Source organism: Arvicanthis niloticus, chromosome 21 (assembly GCF_011762505.2).
Source record: "Arvicanthis niloticus isolate mArvNil1 chromosome 21, mArvNil1.pat.X, whole genome shotgun sequence".
In the NCBI taxonomy this organism is placed as follows: Eukaryota; Metazoa; Chordata; class Mammalia; order Rodentia; family Muridae; genus Arvicanthis; species Arvicanthis niloticus.
This window is the reverse complement of record NC_047678.1, coordinates 39,335,519-39,355,216: the sequence shown is the minus strand read 5'-3', so window position 1 is coordinate 39,355,216 and position 19,698 is coordinate 39,335,519. Positions and strand designations below refer to the sequence as shown.

Genomic DNA, 19,698 nt, shown 5'->3' with positions numbered 1-19,698 from the left:
AAGGGGACTTCACCAGATGGTGCGGCTTGAAGGCACACAGGCACACAGGCCACACCAGATGCCAGCCACTGGCTTTTATTAGGAATTGGGAGTTATCCCCAGGAGGAGTCTCAGGGTGTGAGGGGCAGGGTTCCCCAGGTCAGAAGAAGCCCAGCTTCTTTTTCTCTCGCTGCTGTTTCCACTTGGCCATGCTGTAGAACTCCTCTTTGGATTTCCCGAAGATGTCTTGGAAATCGGAGTCTGACAGATAGAACTAGGGGGGCGGGAGTGTTGTTGGAGTGGGTGAGGAAGGATGGGGTGGGAAGGTATGAGTGGGTGGGGAGGGACTGGATGGGAGAGTGGGAGTGGTCGGGAAGGAATGGGATGGAAGGGTGGGGTGGTGGAAGGATGGGGGTGAGAGTTGGGGGGTGGAGAAATGGGAGTTCCTGGAGCCCAGATTCCCGTCCCACCCTGAGGTGTCACCCATTCTAAACTGCTCAGGTCTGCTCAGAGTGCACTATGGGGCAGGATCCCGTGGGGTCCTCCAGTGCAGTTAGGTCTATACCCACCTCTTTACGGGCTGGGTCTATGCCCTGTGGCAGGTCCTCCAGGGCCTGGTGCATCAGCCTTTCCCGGGGCAGGCTCCCATTGGCTGTTGAGCCACTGCAGCTACTGGTGTGGTCCATGCTGGGGTTCTTGCCATCCACCCTGAGACCCAGCTCCAGCTCATTCTCTGGGCTGTCCTGGGAACCCCTGAGGGCCAGCGGTGTCGAGCGACCTGCCTGGTTATCACTCAGCCGTGGCGTTAGCTGGAAGTTATGGACTTCCTGTCCAGAGAGAAGCCTCAGGGTCCGGGAGAGAGAGGACAGGCATCTACCAAAGACCCACGGGAATCTTGGCACCTTCTGAACCCCTTCCTCCTCCGTCTCTGTCCCCTTCTGTCTGAACACTGACCCCTCTGTGGGGCTGCCAGGGAAACTGTCCAACACTTACTGCTGTAATCTCAGAGATTGCAGATCCCGGTCCCAGGCTGCCATCCACCATCTCCTCGTAGGACTGGCTGTTCTGGGGTCAAGAGTTGGACTGTTATCAGGACTGGGGCAAAGGAAGGAGCTACCGTGAAACCCAGGGTTGAGCCTAAATACAAGATCGAATTTCCCTCCCCCTGGCTCACAGGAGATCCTTGGCCAATGAGAGGCCTCTTCCAGTGTCACCTCTCCCCACCACACACACACCAGATTAAGACAGGGGTGAAGCATCATGTCTCACCGTCCACTTGTAGGGGTCCCAGGTGACAAACCACCCAGTAAAGGTGGCAGGCTCATGGCCCTGCTTGACCACAATGATGGGTGTGGCCAGGCTTCTCTCTGCTGGGTGGCTCCTCAGGTACTCATGGCCCCAGGCCACTGCTTCTTTCTTCCATTCCCCTGCAGCGTCCCCAAGCCACAGGAAGATCTGGGCCACAGAGGAGGCCTGGGCTTGGACAGGTGGAGGGACTGCTTGCGACAGACACCTCTGCCCCACTCAGATGGCCTCAGAAGCTGGCATGCATATGCCCGGCCAAGAACCCAGCAAATTACGGTGCCCACATACCCATGGACACTTGAGGTCACAGGCATGCATGCATGTATCTAATCTATATGTGCCTGGTACTAAAGACTCAACGGTAGAAAGAACGCTTCAGTCCCTAAGCCAGGTGTTGTGGCACATGTCTTTAGTGACAGCACTGGCAAGATGAAGGCAGAAGGATCAGTTCAAGGCAATCCTTGGCTACAGAGAGAGTTTGAGGTTAGCTTGTATAACACGATACTCTGCCTCCAAAAGTGTGTGTGGGGGGGTGTTACTGTTCAGTTAAAATGCTTGCTTAGCAAAGTCCTAGACCCCAAGTATCACATAAACAGTGGGCCATGCCTGTAATCCCAGCACTTGGGAGATGGAATCAGATTAGAAGCTCAGGGCTACATAGTTAGTTCGAGGCCATTCCGGGCTATGTGAAACTGTCTTAAAACAAAAAGATTTGAGAATGATCTCTGCCCACTTAGAGCCTTCACCAGGGAGCAAGTCACATATATGTCTCAGGAGAAAGTGAAGTAGCAGGCGGCACCAAGGATCTCCTAAGGTGCACGTGCCTGGCATGCTCAGGAAGCAAGGTGGAGTCAGGGGAGATTGATGGGAGAGGGGCTGGGTAGGTAATGGGGTGAACTGTGCAGTGGGGGAGAGGGGAATGGAGTCTGGGCTTGGGTTTTCTCTGAGATGTTCTCCGAACTCAGCCTTATCCCAACACAGACAGTACCATACACAGTCACACACTACAATGACACGCACAATGACACACACACAGTAGCATAGCTACAGAGACACATTGTCCATTGCCATAGCTGACCACAGCCACATATGGTCACATTTCGTTACCTGTCATGCATTTCTGGCTGGTCACATGGCCGCACAGAATTCCACAGGCTGACAACTGCAGTTGCTCAGTCACACCAACAACCAACCGCATTTCTCTCTTTTTGTCTCACACAGATAATGTGTGCACACAGCGTCACCAGTTACAACTGGTCTGGCCAGTTCTTGTTAGTACTGGACTATACTGAACTACACAATCTCTGGCATGGTCTGGCTAACATGCAGCCGTAGCTACCCGGTCAAATGTGCAGGCTCAAAGAGTCGCCTGTGCTACCCAGTCAGACCCTCCACACCCTGCAGTGCTGTGTAGCCATCCAGACCCTCAGTCACATGGAATCACACACATCATTACAGGACACGCGGTATTACACACAACACTGCAAGGTCACGACCACACACAATCCAACTCTGTCACACCCAGACTCTGAGTCCATGGCAACAATCAGTTATAGGCTAGACTCGCCTTCATGCCCAACTACACCCGATGCACACCCTATGTGCCCAGCCCAGTCAAACAGGAGTGGCTGCTTTACCTCCTGGCAGGTGTCTAGTAACATGATGTCATACTTGTCCAAGTCCTCTTGGCCAAAGAACATCACTTCTGTGAGGACCAGGCAGCCTGAGTGGCTGGAGCACTCAAACAGTCGGGGCTGGATGCTGGAAACCTCCTCGGGAATCCTGTCCGGAAGAGAGGCTGTGCGGGGTGTAGTCTGGACCACACTGGCCCTTGGTATGGCCACCCTCCATACCTCAGGGAAAGCAGCTTCTTTGGGACAGGAGCCCTCGGCATTCTTCTGAATTCTACCTACCTCTTGACTGTCTCTAGGAGCCCCTCCTCCCAGGGCAGGGTCCCTTTCCCTCAATGGACATAGTGACCGAAAACCTGTCAGCTGCTGAAGTTATCAGGGTCAGCATTGGGGAGAGGGACCCCTGGCCTAGTGGGGAGCATCTAAACTGAGGCCCTGCCCTCCCTAGAATGGGAGTCCCCTAAACTTAGTTAAGTCAGGAACTGGCCTCAGGTCCAGGGTGGAAGGAGGGGACTGAGGCTGGAATCCCAGGAGACTTGGGTGGACGGTGGCAGGTCCCAGGGATGCAGCTCCTTCCTTCCTTGGGTTCTTACTGTATTCTTATCTCCTATGAACGCCTTGTCCTTTTATCCAGTGGTTTAGGAATCACCTTTAGTTGCAATGCAGGGAGTGGATTCTGCCAGCAGAGGGCACCATTTCTCCCTGTTTGCCCTGGTACTGTCCCCTTAAGGTTACCGCAAGGCTGGAAACTTAAGGTGAGCTTGACTCCCATGTGTCCCCCCCCTCCCCCCGCAGGACTAAGAGTCCTGCAAATTTAGTCTTATCTTTCCAGATCTCTGTGCAACCTTTCACTGGAGACCTCTTTAGGAAGCCTGGCCAGAGAAGGGCTCACCTTCGAGCCTGTTTCTCCTCAGGATAAACATATTTTCCCCTGATTCTGTTACCTCTTGTTATTGGGATAGGGGGCCCGGCCTCCGAGGGCTTCCCAGAAGTGGAGAGGCTCCTGACCCTCCAGCACTGTTTCCTTGCTATTCCCTGGGAAGACAGTGGCCACCGTCCGCGCCATCTCGCGTTGGTCCCCATGACAGCCCTGGCAAGCAGAAGCTGGGTCAGGCTTTGCAGACTTTTACCTCCAGTCCCATGTCCTATCCACTGGGTCCTCTGGGGAGCTGGATCTGAGCAGAGGAAGGCACCTCTAAGTAAGGGATCTCCCTTTCAGTCCCCCAACTGTAACCCTGTCTGGGTTCATAACGTGGATGAGAGACATCTAGGCTTGGGGGGCATCTGTGTTTATGCTAAAGATAAGAAAACAAAGCAACAACAACATCAACAACAACAACAAAAGTCAAGCAAACTAAACTAGGTCTCCCTTTCCCAGAGAGGCTTGGGGAAAGTCCCAAGCAGGAAGGCAAACAGCCAGAACCAGGTTTATTCCACTCTGAGGAACCCCAGTCCACTTGAGACTCTGTAACTTCCCCTAGCTCTATCAGGGTCCCAGGTGACTAAGTCTGCATCCGTGTGGAGAGGACCCATCTCTGGCCCGGCACCACCGTCCCAGTGAGTCACTGGTACCTTCCCAAACCAGAGGTAGCAGACATGACTTGTGATCAAAAAGAAGACATCACTGGAAGTGAGGAAGGAGGCACGGGCCGGCACCTCCACAGTTCTGGTGTTGTGGCTCTCGGTCCCTTGCACGTGGAAAAGCCTGGTGCCGGATATTGGGGGCCTCTCCCCTTTGCTGCCGGCACTCCCCTAGAAGAAGGTGTGGCTTTAGGCTAAGGCAAGAGCTCCTGGAGCCACTTCCCTGTCTTAGTGGTGAGCAAACTGTCTCAGGACTGAGCCTTAGCCCTGGTGGCAGTCCTTTCTGTGCCGGACAATGAAAGGGACCCCAAATTAGACTTGTCTCCCGTCGCAGAGGGCCCAGAACATGGTCCTGCCACCATGGTATGCTGCCTCATCTAGGCACGGACTCAACACAGCCAGGGACTATGGCAGCCCTGAAATGGACCTAAACTGAATTCTTCCTCCTGTGAGTGGCTTATGTCAAATAGGTTTTTGATTATGAGTGTGTGCCTGTGCACGTGTGTATGTATGTGCCTGTGTGTGCCTGTGTGTGCATGTGTGTGTGTGTGTGGACACCAGATGTCATCCTCAGGGATGCAGTCCACTCCTTGGAGAAAAGGTCTGTCATTAGCCTGCAGCTCACCAACTAGACTAGACTAGCCATTGAGCCCCAGGAACCCCCCGTCTCCACGTCCACAGAGCTAGGATCACAGAACACAGCAGCATCACAACCAGGTTCTAACATAAGTGCTGGGATCACACTCAAGCTTTTGAGGCAAGCCCTCTACCAACCGAGCCCCTCTCCAGCCCGTGTCAAAGGGATGATGGGTCCAACATGGGCCCTACCTGGAAGACCACCAGTCGCCCCTGGAAGATGGCTAGGAAGTGGGGAGGCTCTCTGCCCATGCTCACATGCCCCTGCACCAGTGCACCCTGGTACATGAGGTCCAATATCTCAGCGTTGCAGGTCAGGGCCTTGGTGTCTTCTACAGTGCTTTGGTGGCCCTGCAACAGGGAGGAGGACAATAATGGCTTGGGTTTTTCTGTGCCCAGGGTTTTCCTATTTCACTCTCTAGCTCTTGGGCTGGAAGGTGGGCATACCTGCCATAGGTACAGGATGTACTGCACACGGCCCAGTTTCTGATATGTGTAGAGGACAAGGTAGCAGTTTCCTGAGCACAGTTGGCCATGGTACTTGGGATCTACAGGCTGCCTTTGTAAGTCCTGGATGTACCACACCTGAGGAGCAAGGGACCCGTGAGCACAGATGAACCTTACCTGCAGCAGACTGCCCGCTCTCGTTGGCTCATCTGTGCCAGCAAGCAGCTTGTCCACTTCTGTGCCTCCCGTGCTTCATACCAGACCTGTGAGTGACCCTTTCCCCCACAGACCTCAGTAACCTCATGCCTTAGCTGGCCTGCTCTCAGCCCAGAAATTCATGCTGTCCCTGGGAAAATCAGGGGAAGGCCAAAAGGCTATCAGATGGATCCAGTTGCTGGCCCGTGGCCACCTCTGTCTAGACCCCAGCTGTATCCCTGGTTAGGGGCCGACAGCACCCTCTCCCATGCAGAGGCTCTCAGCTTAGTCCAGGAGACAGAAGTAGGGCTGGAAGGGAGGCTGTGGCACTCTGGAGGGAAAATTTCTTTTTTTCGCCGGGCGGTGGTGGCGCACGCCTTTAATCCCAGCACTTGGGAGGCAGAGGCAGGCGGATTTCTGAGTTCGAGGCCAGCCTGGTCTACAAAGTGAGTCCAGGACAGCCAAGGCTACACAGAGAAACCCTGTCTCGAAAAACTCAAAAAAAAAATTTCTTTTTTTCTTTAAAATGTCATTAACATTAACGTCAACAAAACCCACAAGTAAAACTAAAAACCCTTAAATCAACAAAATCCAAGGCTGGGAGGTGTGGCTCTATTGATAGAATGCTGGTACAGTGTGCCAATGTCCTGGGTTAATCCCCAACACCTCCCAGACCTGGAATTCCACCTGTGGTCCTGGCACTGGGAAGGTGAGGCAGGAGGATCAGCAGTTCGAGGCCAGCCTGGACTATACAGTGAGTTTGACAAGGACAGCTTAGGATATGCGAGAGCCTATCTAATAAAGCAAACAGGCCGAAATGATGGCGCCTGCTCACATTTGTCCATGGGACGGCTTGTTACCATGGGAGCCACACCTCAGCTTCAGCACCAGACAGAACAGGTGGAAGCCAGGGTCTGTGCAGATTGGCATGTGACCCTCTTAAGTCCCAGTTCTTCCCTCCTGAAAGCTGGGGACCACAGCACACCCCCCACTTCAGTGGGCCTGAAACAGGGTCTGCTGTCCTTTTCCCACCCTGACTGAGAGCTTCCCCAAAGGGCTTCCTCTCTGCCTTCATTGCCTCCCCCCCCCAACCCTTTCCCTCCTTTCTTCTCATCCATCACTGCTCACCATCCATAGAAAGACAAACGTAGGCAGAGCTTCTACTTTCTCTGACCTCTGTGTACCTATAGAATTTACAGCATCTCCCCCCCAACCCCCACCTCCAAGCACAGTGGTCTTGTTCCCACGGTCTCATGGCAGCCCCACATTAGCTTGGGGATGAGATTGGACCAGCATTTCTGCCTCCATTTTATGGACTTAAAAGCAGGCTTGAGAGCCCGAAGGGCTCCGCCTTATATGTCGATATGTGTGCCTGTTCTGCATGATGTTTGCAAGTCAGCCTCAACTCCTTCAGCTTCTAGACCACCAGTCTGAGGCCAGAGGAGGGGTTCATGACTGTGTGTTAGGGGCTAGAAGTGCTTAGGGCTGTGAATTGTATGTTTGTGCACCTGCGTTGGCCACAGGGCATGGTCCATTGTCCTGGTGTTGTCAAGTTGCACGTCCCTGAGTGAGTGATTTGTATGACTTGGTATGACTGTGTGAGCCAGCTGTTGGAGAGAGGGCATGCATGCTTCTATCTCCCTGACTATATCCCCGGTTGTGTGTAGATGGGCACACACATGTGCCTGGGTCGTTTCAGTTTGTTGAGACTGTGTCTCATGTAGTTCAGACTGGCCTCGAACTCCTGATAGTCCCACCCCCAGAGTGTTGGGTTTACCGGCATGGCCTCCCCTCCCCCTCCCCACTTTATCCCCAGTCATCTGTTCTCCAGGCAGAGTCTATCCTTGTGTGCACACCATCACCTGCAAGCCAGTGCCCTCACCTCCACCTTCCCAGAGCCGTCGTCCACCATTCTGAGCTGGGCAGCCAGCTCAGGCTGGGTGTGAAGTTTGCCTACATCCAGGTTTACCGGCACCAGTTTACCTGCAGGTGTAGTGGAGAGTCTTCATTCTTCAGTGCCACCGGGCCAACTCACTCCTCACCCATCTCATAGGGTCCCGTACACACCCTCTCCCTTCTTATCCTTAGGGGACACACCTCCTAGCTAGTTCTGACTGGCTTAAGCATCCCCAGCAACTTCTAGCTCTTTCTAAGTCCCGCCCATTCCCCAGGCTCCACCCCCGCGCTTTGCGCCCCTCCTCCTGCTCACTCTGTCCTGGGTGTTTTTTCCTATCTAGTTCTTTAGACCAAGTCCGGAAGAGCTGCTGGAAGGCTGTAGACTCCGCGCCGTCGTTCACCACCTCCACATTGGTGTAGCTCGGGTAACCCTTGGCCTGGATGAAGCCCTGGGACACAGCTTTGTCAGGCCTGTGGCTCAAAGGCCCTTGACTGTGCCCCACCCCCAGAGACACTCCTCCCCCCCCCCCCCAACCGGGGCTACAAAGACAGCCAAGCTCTGAACTGAGTTAATTAACCAAACTTGTGACCCATTTAACAAGCTGTCTCCTGCACTATTCTCTCAAGGTCCCTGAGGGAAGACAGGGTCTCCTCAATCCAAGCCTGGTGAAGGGCTGGCCACAACAAACCCTACAGTCTCACAAACTTCCTCTGCCTCTCACCCCTAAGGGCAGAAGGTTCTCAGGCCTCAAGGCAAGGCTGAGTCCTGCACACCTTGAGCGTGCTGGAGTCTTCTGTGTTAGACGTCTTCCCTCCCCGCCCAAGGTTTCCAGGGCAACACACTCACTTTCTGACGCCAAGACAAGGATCCCTCTCCTTGGAGACCCCAGGATAAAGATGTTCCAGGGGAGAGCTATTTCTTCCCTTAGACCCCTGACCCCCCCCCCCCACCTCTTCCCTCTTGCAGGCTATCCTATACCAGCCCTGACCACAGGCTGCCTCCCTGAAGGCCCCTGGACCTCACCACAGCCCTGCTGAAGGCAGCCTTCTTCTCCTGGGGGCTGGACTTTCGTCCCTGCCACATGTAGATTTTGAAGCCACCCTGGTCCAGGAGATAGCAAGCCTAGGAAAAAGTGTGAGTTTGCTTGGCAGGGACTGGGGCCAGGAGGTAGGGATGGGCGGGGTACTGGGCCAGGCTTTCCTTACATCCTCTTGCAGGAGGTCCTGGGTCAGCGGGCGGGTCGCCAGTTCCTGGACCACCAGGTCTGTTCCCTTCTCGCAGACACTGGGGGGGAGGAGGATACAGGTATTCAGATGTGGACAGCCAGTCTTTCCTTGACCTGGTGCCATCCCAGCACCCGTGACCTCCTGTAGTTTCCCAGAGACTTAGGTGGTGATATGAACTCAATTACTGCGGCCTTGCTTAGGGTTTAGGTGACTCCTCACAAGGCCTCAGTCTCCCCATCTCTGCTATGGGTTTTTCTCAATGCTACCACACACCATGCCGGAGTGCATATCATGTAGGCCCAACACCCCACATGACCTACCCCAGAGACCCATGGGCTTCTACTGGAAGCTGTTGTAGAGGACCTGTTATTTCAGTAACGACAGACACACAGCTGTGACCCCCCTCACTATTCCCGTGCCCTCCCCCAGTTCTGCTCACTGGTAGAGGCGGACATTGGCCTTTTGTAGCTGGCTAGCGCTGTTGCTGGGTACAGAGGCACACAGACTGCCTGATCTGCAGCCCAGTACAGCCTCCATGATATGCATGAGGTCGGTGGCTTCATTCTCCGCATCCACCACACCAATTTGGGCACGGCCACCACGCTCCCTGTCTCTGAGGCTGCAAGTCAGGGTCAACGCCTGCAGGAGAGGACCTGGCAGTCAAGATTTCCTGGGAGTGGCTCCTGGTTCTACCTAGCTCAGGTCCTTTCTGTCACTTCTTGGTGCCCATAGGCACGGGGATAGGGACAGGAGAGCTTCTATCCTGCCCCCAGGGATACCACCAATGGGGCATCTGAACTTAGCCTGTACCTAGTAGATCTCCTTTGGGTTGAAACAGAGAGCCAGATACCTCCCGTGGTGGCCAGATGATGGACACTTAGAGGTTACCTCTCGCCAAGCCCTGTACTTCCAGTTCGCAGGGCAGATACTGAGGGCAGATACTGACCCGTGCTTTCTCAGAAATGCTGGCTTTGGGTCCATTCCACTGGATCATCACCTTGCCCAGATCCAACAGGAAGATGTCCCCCTTGTTAAAGCTGTTCCAGGACAAGGCCACCTTCCAGAGCCAGGACAGAAAGGTGGAAGGGAAAGATGTCAGACCACCAGCACCACAGGAAGGGGGAGAGGAGAGGACAAGGCAGGGGGAGGGGGAGATGCAAGGCAGAGGGAGGGAGGGAGCAGGGCAGGGGTAGGGGAGGGGCAAGGCAGAGGGAGGGAGGGAGCAGGGCAGGGGTAGGGGAGGGGGCAGGGCAGGGAGAAGGAGCAAAGCATGGGGAGAGAGGGAGGGACCAAGGCAGGGGGAGGGGAGAGAGCAAGGCAAGGCATGTCACTTGTGTGCATAAGGCTGTGTGCAGCTGTGTGTGTTTGAGTGTATGCATATATATGTGTGTGTGTTTGTAACCACATATGACCTTCCATATGTAGGGCATGGGTAATTGTTTAATTCTGTATGAACACGCACATCTACATGTATGGGACACACTATGTTTTAATAAGAGTATATGCTTGTGGTGACAGTATGTAAGTACCTGTGTGGAGACGGTGCCAATGAGGACAGTTATTCAAACAAACACATCTGGAGGACACCCTAAATAATCTCAATGGCAAAAGAGGAAAAACCAAAACAGTCTAAATGTCCATCTCCACATGAGCTGTGGGGTTACGGTGCAAAGTCTGGCCAGGGCCACACACGGCAGTGCTGCCTTAAGCCTTGTTGGCTGTAAATGTACAACTACAGGGTCACCAGCCACACTGTAGATGACTCTTCACTGCCTCAAACTCTGGCTGCCTGGCAGCAGAGTGTCCTGTGCCTCAGTTAACTTCCTGGTGTGTGCAAGTATAGGGTGCTTTGTGTTGATTTATGAAAGTGCACTCCGAGGGGACCAAGGGTAGCCAGGGTGGGTGCCTGTGTGTGAGGAGGGATGGTGTGTGGCCAAGAGTGAGGCTCTGCACACCCCCAGCCTGCTGCTTACAAGGACCCAGCACATCTGTCTCATGCCCAAGTTCTTAAAGCACCCGTGAAACATAGACACTAGGAAAGAGACAGCAGGGGCCATCTGGGGAGCTGAAGCTCCTCACTCCCCACACTTCCTGCCAACTCCCGCCCTCTCTACTTCAGGATAGTTGGCCTGAGTGAGTCTGGAGGTCAGACCATGTCCCTGGTTGCCCTCACCTCAGTGGCAGACACGTGCTTCCTTCCCCTGATGTGAAGCAGCCGCTGGACACTGTACATGTTGGTCTCCACAAGCTTGAGAGCAGAAGCTCTGCCTCCCTTCCTGTAGCTGAGGAAGGGACAGGGACAGGGAAAGCTCACTTCCTGCAGGGACGAGTGTGGGAGTGAGCACGTGCATGTGTGTATGTGTGAGTACATAGGTACATGAGCCACAAGCGTGTGTTGCTAATTCGCACGCAGAACTGTGTACACTGCCGCATGTTGAGGGATTTCAGATGTACTTTCTCCAGGTGAGTCTATATTTGAGTACATGGAAAGGCATGTCTGCGTGGTGGACATGTATATTCAGGTTTGCATGCCTATCTATAGGTCTGCATGCATGGAGAGGTAGGTATGTGGTCTCGCACATATGGGGTGGCATGTGTTTTTTGCACATACACACAGACTTGTCTGAACTATATGCAGATATCGGACTCAGCGATACAAAACAGAAATGATTTACTCTTTGCAATCAGGTTAGCTAATATCAATCTCAAAATGTGAGTTCAAAAAAAAACAAACCCAACAAACACTTGATGTGAAACTAGAAGACACTTCTACCAGCCTGACAAACAAAGCGAGCTCTGGATAACCCGGTGGCCACTCTTGTGTGCAAACAGAGAGCAAGGACAACGGTTGCCCTGCAAACATTCACAGTAGTGCTACTGATGGCAGCCGCAAAGTGGAAGCAATGCACATGTCTGCTAGGTGTTGAGCTGAGAAAACATGGTAGATTCACAGAATGGAGTATCATCCCACAGGGAGATGTGTGCCGCAGCATGGATAAGCAGGATCAAACGAAGCTCAGGGTGGGTGGGTGGGGCTTGCCTGCCATGTGGGTGAGGCTCTGGCTTTCATCCTTCTAACAGGAGGAGGAGCAAGAGGAGGAGGGGGAGGAGAGGGAAGAGAAGGAGGGGGAAGAAAAGGAGGAAGAAGAGGAGGAGGAGGAGGGAGAAGAGGAGGAGGAGGAGCAAGAGGAGGAGGGGGAGGAGAGGGAAGAGAAGGAGGGGAAGAAGAGGAGGAAGAGGAGGAGGGAGGAAGAGGAGGAGGAGGAGGAGAGGGAAGAGAAGGAGGGGGAAGAAAAGGAGGAGGAAGAGGAGGAGGAGGAAGTGGAGGAGGAGGAAGAGGAGGAGGAGGAGGAAGAGAGGGAAGAGGAGGAGGAGGAAGTGGAGGAGGAGGAAGAGGAGGAGGAGGAAGTGGAGGAGGAGGAAGAGGAGGAGGAGGAAGAGGAGGAGGGGGAAGAAAAGGAGGAGGAAGAGGAGGAAGAGGAGAAAGAGGAGGAGGAGGAAGAGGAGGAGGAAAAGGAGGAAGAGGAGGAGGAGATTAAGATGAAATGAAAACATGTCAGTCACAAAAGCTCACTTCCAGAATGGTCAAATGTACAGACAGAGAGCAGACCAGTTGCTGCCTCTGGCAGGGGAGGAGGGTACAGGAAAGACCTGGAAAGAGGCTGCCCAGAAGTATGGGGCTTTTCAGGATGACGAAGTGTTTTAAAGCTGATTGTGGTACTGGTTGCATGTATCTGAAACCAATAAATTGTGTGCTTGAGATGGGTGGAATGTATGTGAGCGTACCTATCTTAATGTATGTGAGTGTACCTATGCGCACATAGGTGTGTGCACATGCTCACAGGCAACACCATCCGGCCAGTGACAAGCCATTTTCCTAGGGTGGCTGGTGGTGCCCCTCACCGCAGGATCTGACACTGCCCTCAGCTCTCTCAGCACTCACATGACTCCGGGGTGGAAATAGCTGTGGAAGCAGTCGGACTCGTGGCCCTGTGACTCTCGGTGCAGCACAGTCTGGTCTCCTAGATCCTCCTGCAGATGTTGCACAAAGGAGACCGCAGCCTCCCGGGCCTCTGCGCCTGCCTCTTTTCCAATCCAGTAGTGCAGGTCACTGGATCCTCCCTGGGTAGCCTTTGGACTCTGAGGGACCTAGGGCCCAGGCATTTGCAGATGTGGAGTTAGGAAGGGGCCAGTGGGAAGGTGCTTGGATGGAGGCTATGAGGGGAACTGGGGACTGGAAGGCCTCAAGGTGGCAGCCCCTTGTGGGTGGCATGTGATGTGGAGGCTTTTGATCTCCTCGGGGTAGAGTTTATTTCTAGGCCTGGGTTTCTTCAGCTCTGAGCCATATTGCCCCTAAGAAAGACTCTCCAGGTGACTCACATGAAGGACGACATAGCAGCATTCCTCGAAGAAATTCCCATGAGCTCTTTCAGGCAGTGGCAGCATCTTTAGGTTCTGAGAGGAGAGGTTGCCATGTGACAAGCTGGAGGGCTCTACCTATGACTTCCAGAGACAGGGTAAAGGAGGGAGCTCGAGATGGGAGAAGGGAGAGGCTGGTGACACTTTTCCATGTCACAGGCTGTGCTATCTGGTCTTGCCTCTCACCTCAGTAATCCATATTTGCAGGGCTTTGTGGCTGTTGATGGCTGGGAGATCCTGGTTGGTGTCCATCCTGGGCTAGGCACGAGTAATGGAGAGACAAAGAATGAGAGTTCAGAGTTCACAGGTTGGAGGCCAACCTCTGGCCACCTGTGTTACAGGCTCCAGGTGAGAATTCTCCTGACACCTAAAGCTCTCCAGAGTACCTTCATTATAGAATGTGATTGTCATTAAACATGCAACTCCAGCAAATTGGGACAGGCACAGTGGATGGGCATACAGAGACCATAGTTTGTCTGTGGAGAAACTCTTAGAACAGACTGAGCTCTCTGGTCAGGAACGGCTCTTTAGCTAGTAGTAACGTTTTAGACAGAGTTAGCAACTGGCCACAAAGGGCTGGAGGTATAGTTCAGTTGGTAGAACACGTGCCTAGCATGCATAAAGCTCTGGCTTTGACCCCTGGCACCACATAGAACTTGGCATGGTGGTGCGTGGCTTTAATCCCATCACCCAGGAGGTGGAGGCGGGGGATGAGAGGTTCAAGGTCATTCTCAGCTATAGTGTGGAGTTGAAGGTTACAGGAGACCTTGTCTAAAAAAATCAAAAAGAGAAAAGAAACATGCAGACAGATTCTAAACAGACCCAAGCCTGCAGACTCAGGGACAGTAACTGCAGACAGTGCTAAATTAGACTCTTATAAAAGGGACCAATCCAGTCAGCAGGGGCAGACCCTGCAAAAGGGGGTGAATTCTTGAAATGGGGCTCAATGTTGTACAGACAGACAGGTTGTGACCCCAAGGGAAGGGCAGCAACTACACAAAGGTCTGAGAAACAGTATACAAATAGACATAGGGTTTGCACGGTGCAGCAGGCTACGGAGGTGGGGGCTTTACAAACCGGCGCTTTCCGTAGGCTGATGAAGCATGGACCGACTCAAGTGCTCCAGAGAGAGGTGAGTTCTCCAAACAGGAACCCTCCATATATACAAGGATAGCTTCCACATATACAAAGATAGCTGCGGAGAGACCCAGGCAGTCCTCAAGGAAGGTCAGTCAGGCCTGGCAAGCAGGCAAAGGCTAGAAGCTGAGAAAGAGGTTCTGCAGACAGGTGTAGGTTCTGTGGGTACCTAGGAGCTCTGCATGGGAAAGGCCGTGCTAATGTGGCTAAGAAAGGACTCTGTCAAAGGGGCAGAACCTGAAGCTATGGACAAGCACATCAATACACAGGCTCTGCAGGAGGGAGCCACCACAGAAAGGCCCCGTAGACAGACAGAGGCAGGCGATTGAAGCCTGGAAAAGTTCTGTAGATAGGCTTCCTATGCAGGATGTCTTCAGCAAACAGACTAAATGCTCCAGACAGGGAGGCGGGAACAGGTAGGAAAAAGCATAGCAGGCTTTGCAAAGAGATTTGGCAATCTGTAAAGAACTAAGTCCCGTGGACCAGGGAGTTTGCAGAAGCCTAGAGGCTGTGTAAGCCTGCAGAGGCTCTGAGGACTGGGTCTGTCAACAGTGTTGTGTTTTCCAGAGAGGCATGGAGCTGTGGGCTGAGCCATGGGGAAGCATATTCCCTCCAGACACTCAGGATTATGAAGCAGGGCTAAGTTCTGTGAGAAACCCAGGTTCTGCAAATAGGGACAGGCCATAAAGGTCAGTTTGGAGATGGTCGAGGCTTTGTCAGTAGGGATGGGCCCTGTCCACAGGTACACAAGCAAACAGGTGCATACAGACAGGCAGAGACTCTGCAAACAGGGATGAGGTCTACGGGGATGCGTTCCCAGACAAACACAACCCCCTTCCGGTGAGAAGCTCTCCAATGGGAGAAATGGAGACTTTCTACCCAGGTAAAGCCACATAGGCTGTGCAAAGAGGGAAAGCCCCTTAAACAGACCAGGGGGTCCTGTGTGAGAATCAGACTTTGCAGAGCATATGTAGACAGTGCATGGTTCTTTGTTTGTTTGTTTGTTTTGTTTGTTTGTTTTTGTTTTGTTTTTTTATTGGTTTTTCGAGACAGGGTTTCTCTGTGTAGCCCTAGCTGTCCTGGAACTCACTCTGTAGACCAGGCTGGCCTCGAACTCAGAAATCCGCCTGCCTCTACCTCCCAAATGCTGGGATTAAAGGCGTGTGCCACCACTGCCCCGGCCAGAGCGTGGTTCTAAAGGAGGAGGAGGCTCGGCCACCAGGTCTTAACCATCCTGCAATAAGTGAAGGTATTCCAGAGAGGTGCTTTGTGTCCCACCCTATGATAGACATCCTCTCCCAATTGGAAAGTCCTCAGGAATTTCCCCTCCCTGGAGGGAGGGAAAGGCTGAAGCCCTGGCATAGGCTTGAGGAAGAGCGTGTCTCCCAAAGAGAGTTTTCACACAGCTCTGACTTGCAGCACAGACTGGAACCAGTGGTACAAAGCGCAGTGGGGTGGAGGTGGGAGTAGGGGTGGGGGTGGGGCGTGGGGTGTCAGTGATGGGCAGGACCAGCTTTGAGAAGGGCCACTCAGTTATGCAAACCTGAGTCCTCCATTCAATCCTCAACCTCACAGCAGGACTTGGGGTGGGGCTCACCTATATTTGCACCTCTATTTGTTTTGTTTATTTTCTCAGTGTGGCCACATAGGTCACATTTCCTTTTTCTGCTTTTCATAATTGTGAGCTTGGGTGTCTATGGTTAGTGGGGTGAGCTTGGATGTCTATGGTTAGTGGGGTGTGCTTGGGTGTCTGTGGTTAGTCTGGTGAGCTTGGGTGTCTATGGTTAGTCTGGTGAGCATGGTTGACTATGGTTAGTCTGGTAAGCTCGGGTGTCTATGGTTAGTCTGGTGAGCATGGTTGGCTAAGTGCAGCTTGCAGGCCTGTCAGCGATTAGGATCTAGGATCTAACCCTCAAAGTTCTGATAACAATAACATGGAAAATTTCCCTAGACAGGGACAGGCACCATAAGCAGACAAAGCTTTGCAGACACCTAGACAGAGGTGCTGGTCTGCTCTGTCGCCAGGACAGGCTGTGCTAGCATGTCAGCATCTGGAATAAAAGCAGATTCCCACACACGGGGAGCTGGGAGTGGGGATGGGAGGTGGACTGTTGAGAGAGATCTAGACTGAAAACAAGTACTGGCTTTACAGGCTCTACAAACAAGACAAAAGCGCTGTCAACTCAGGACAGAGACTGTATAGGACTGTGACATTCTGCAGCAGGCGACAGACAGACTCAGGTGACCCGAGAAGGTTGGGTCAATGAATCATAGGCCTTCCTAAGCCAGCTTTGAAATATGGCTGAACTCTATACACATAGGCTCTGCAAACAGCACCTGAGCTCGCCTGAGTCCGTGTTCTGCAATTCTGAGTGTGGGGACAGGGTGCAGGGGGGGATGGGGACGGGGTGCAGGGGGTCTGTGAGGATGGGGTGCAGGGGGTCTGTGTGGATGGGGTGCAGGGGGTCTGTGTGGATGGGGTGCAGGGGGTCTGTGTGGATGGGGTGCAGGGGCGGCAGTGGGGATGGGGACAGGGTGCTTTCTGCTATCATTTCACTGTCCAGCCCTTTCAAAACTGCAAACAGCCAGGAGTTGGAATGGGCGTGTAGTTGAAGTATTTGGTTATTCCTCGGGCGGGCACAACTTCACACATCTAACTGAAATCCTGGCAGCTCACTAAGCAGGCACAGTCACTGGGTTCTGAGTCTCTCAAGTGGGTGGCCCTGGTGCAGCAGTGAGTGACTTCCTTTCTCTTAATGGAGCATTCAGCCCTGCTCGATCAGTAGCAAGAACAACCTCAGATCTGCTGCCCCGCCTGACAGTGAGAGGACTTGGTGAGGTAAGAGTTATGGAACTACAGGTGCCTTGAATTCTTTACTCCTTTGTTTAGGGCCCCTGGGGGTTGGGCTCAGGACTAGATGGCCTGGAAAGGGGCTGGGGCTGGGGGCTGTCCACCCTGAGTCACAGTAGAGGAGGCTGTGGGCTAGGGCAGTAATGGGAGATCCGGTGTGCTGTTAGTATGGGTCTCCCATAGAGCAGGGCAGGTCCATAGATAGGTGTTGAGTCACCAGGAGTGCCAGCAGCACCTCCAGTTGAGGTCATTGTGTGACGATGACATGTATGATAGACGGGCACAGTGTTCACACAGTGGTCCTTTCCAGCAACAGAGAACATGGTCCACCATGGTGGGGACAGTGACTTGCAACAGGACCCTTCAACAAGGACACTGAGTCTATATGCAAAACCAGCTACAGGAGAATAACCAGGGACCCAGACAGACAGAGACCCAAAGCACAGAGCCAGAAGGTGACTGTCATGTAGCTCTAAGGCTCACGGTGGAGTGGGAAGGACACCATCCAACTTCAGGGCCACAGAGGGAGAGGAGGATGCATTGGCAGCTGGAAGCAGTGTTTAACCTGGCTTCTCAGAGAGGGGCAGCAGCATCCCAGGGGTGGCTTGGAAGGAGCTCCAAACCCATAGCATGGAGAGTCGGACTGGAGCTGAGCCCCAATCCCTTTTGGTAGAGGAGGTGAGAGAACTTTGAAGCGTGGGGTCCCTTTACTCCTCTTCCACTCCACGTTTCCTCCCCTCCCCCAGAGGTTCCTTCTCTTCCCACGGAGTCACCTGTGACCTATGAGCCCCAACCCATGTATGTCCCTTCTTACCAGTACCTCCCCCAGTATCTCACCCCCTCCTGCCCTCCTAGAAGCCTTCTCATCTTCCCAGGGGAATCTTTCCTTTTCTGGGAGTTCCTTTCTCTCTGACATTGGCTTTCTTCTCTGCCCCTCCCTGCAGGGGCTCTAACCCACTGTGTTGGGTGCCCAGTCTCAACTCAAGCCGGGCAGCTTGACTCCTTCCTTCAGGTGACCCTACTCCCTTCCAGCCGACCCCTCCTCCTGTACACCTTTCTTCCCTGGTTACCTGAGAGTAGGCCTCGAGATTCCTTTGCTTAACTTCCAGGAAGGGAGGGCATAGCCTGCTGGAGGGTCGTGGGTCAGGCAAACTGACTCTGGGGTGACAGAGAGCCCACCCACGCAAAACCTGTCGCTTCTTCCTCTCTTGCCGGCCTGCCACAGTGTCCTTCCTCCACCCACTCGCACATAGCCAGCCGACTCACCGTGGGGCTGCCTTCAATCAATCCTGCCAGCTTTCAGCCGCTGTCTGACCCCGAGCCCTGGAATGCCATGCCTCCTTCCCTGGGTCCCCAGCAACCCCTCTACCGGGTCTCCCACCCCCAGCCCCCAGTCCCCAGCCGGGGCCTACCTTCTGGGAACTGCCTCTGCACCTTCCTTCATCCAGCTTGTGGGCAGTACTAGGCCCCTCCCTCTGAACTGTAACTCAATCCCAGCTCCCGCCTTGCAGGACACACCCGGGTGCTCTGTGCAGCATGGACGGGCATTCAGAGTTAGTCAGTCAATAAATATTGACCAAGCCGTCTGGGGAGCCAGCCCCCTTCCAGTGGGCTGGTGGGCTACTTCTTCGGGACCAGTGGGCAGAGAAGGCAAGGGGTGGAGGTCTGAGCTGGGCTGAGGTGGGCCGTGGAATACACCGATTTCTCATCTGGGAGCTCAAACGGGCAACCGGCCCCCCAGGGGTTGGGCTTTTGGATCCAGGGGTTCAGACCACCATAGTGAGTCAAGGGATATGAAGGTTGTTAGGAGGCAAAGGAAATCCCCGGGGCTGCCTCCCAGAATTTCTGACCCCCACCTCCTATCTTGCGGGCTGGTTGCCCAGCACAGTTGTCCCCAGGGAGCCTGATACCCATCGTGGGAGAGGCCGGTGGAGTCTGCAGCAAGGAGATCCCTTCCACACTCTGGCTGCCCCTCTGTTACTCCTGATTGTGGGATGGGAGAACACTGGAAATAGAGCCTTCCAGAAATGCCTGGGACTGGGACACAACTTCCCTTTACCTTCTGCCTGTCGCATTGCAGGCCTCAGGCCCAGCCAGCATCAGCCAGCGCCGTCCCTTTCACACCACTAGAACTTGCCTGCCCACTGTCTGCAAGACCTCTCTCTGGAGTGGAATCTTCACTTAAAAAGTTCCATGGGTCAGGGCTGGACACTCCAGGAACTCCGGGCCAGCCTGTGCCCAGTGGTCAGTGTGTGTGTGTTTTGTTTAGCTTTGTTTTGGTCAGACAGTGTCACACTGTGTAGCCCATGCTGGCTTGAAACTCATAATCCTGCCTCAGCCTCCTGAGTGTTGGGATGGCAGATGATCATATGCAACAGACAGAATTATGGGTTA

The 19,698-nt window shown here is 53.7% G+C and overlaps 1 protein-coding gene across 16 annotated transcripts; it reads right to left on the bottom strand.

The window, feature by feature from the left end:
- Positions 1-59: 59 nt before the first annotated feature.
- Vill (villin like) lies at positions 60-18,826 on the bottom strand. Of its 16 annotated transcripts, none has more exons than XM_076917669.1 (21): positions 18,717-18,756; positions 14,394-14,511; positions 13,503-13,574; positions 13,278-13,394; positions 12,841-13,046; positions 11,071-11,179; positions 9,844-9,954; positions 9,337-9,536; positions 8,877-8,955; positions 8,695-8,793; positions 7,984-8,119; positions 7,657-7,757; positions 5,580-5,717; positions 5,325-5,483; positions 4,488-4,667; positions 3,860-4,005; positions 2,922-3,066; positions 1,249-1,452; positions 973-1,044; positions 549-806; positions 60-253 (listed from the first exon to the last, which is right to left on the bottom strand). In XM_076917669.1, exons 3-21 carry the CDS (start codon positions 13,566-13,568, stop codon positions 140-142), a joined length of 2,640 nt encoding a protein of 879 aa, XP_076773784.1. In that variant the 5' UTR covers positions 13,569-13,574; positions 14,394-14,511; positions 18,717-18,756; the 3' UTR covers positions 60-139. The 16 variants fall into 16 exon arrangements, 15 of the variants coding, with proteins under 15 accessions (XP_076773784.1, XP_076773778.1, XP_076773787.1 ...); XM_076917663.1 differs by having other exon boundaries at positions 13,503-13,569; XM_076917672.1 differs by having other exon boundaries at positions 13,278-13,352; positions 18,717-18,755.
- Between the last annotated feature and the right edge of the window lie 872 nt (positions 18,827-19,698).

Coding starts and splice junctions, on each gene's coding strand:
- Vill (XM_076917663.1), bottom strand. CDS start 14,476: ATGGAGGGTTCCTGTTTGGAGAACTCACCTCTCTCTGGAGCACTTGAG. Junction 5,718..7,656: donor ACGGCTCTGGGAAGGTGGAG/GTGAGGGCACTG, acceptor CTTGCTCCTCAG/GTGTGGTACATCCAGGACTT. Junction 807..972: donor CAATCTCTGAGATTACAGCA/GTAAGTGTTGGA, acceptor CTCTCTGGACAG/GAAGTCCATAACTTCCAGCT.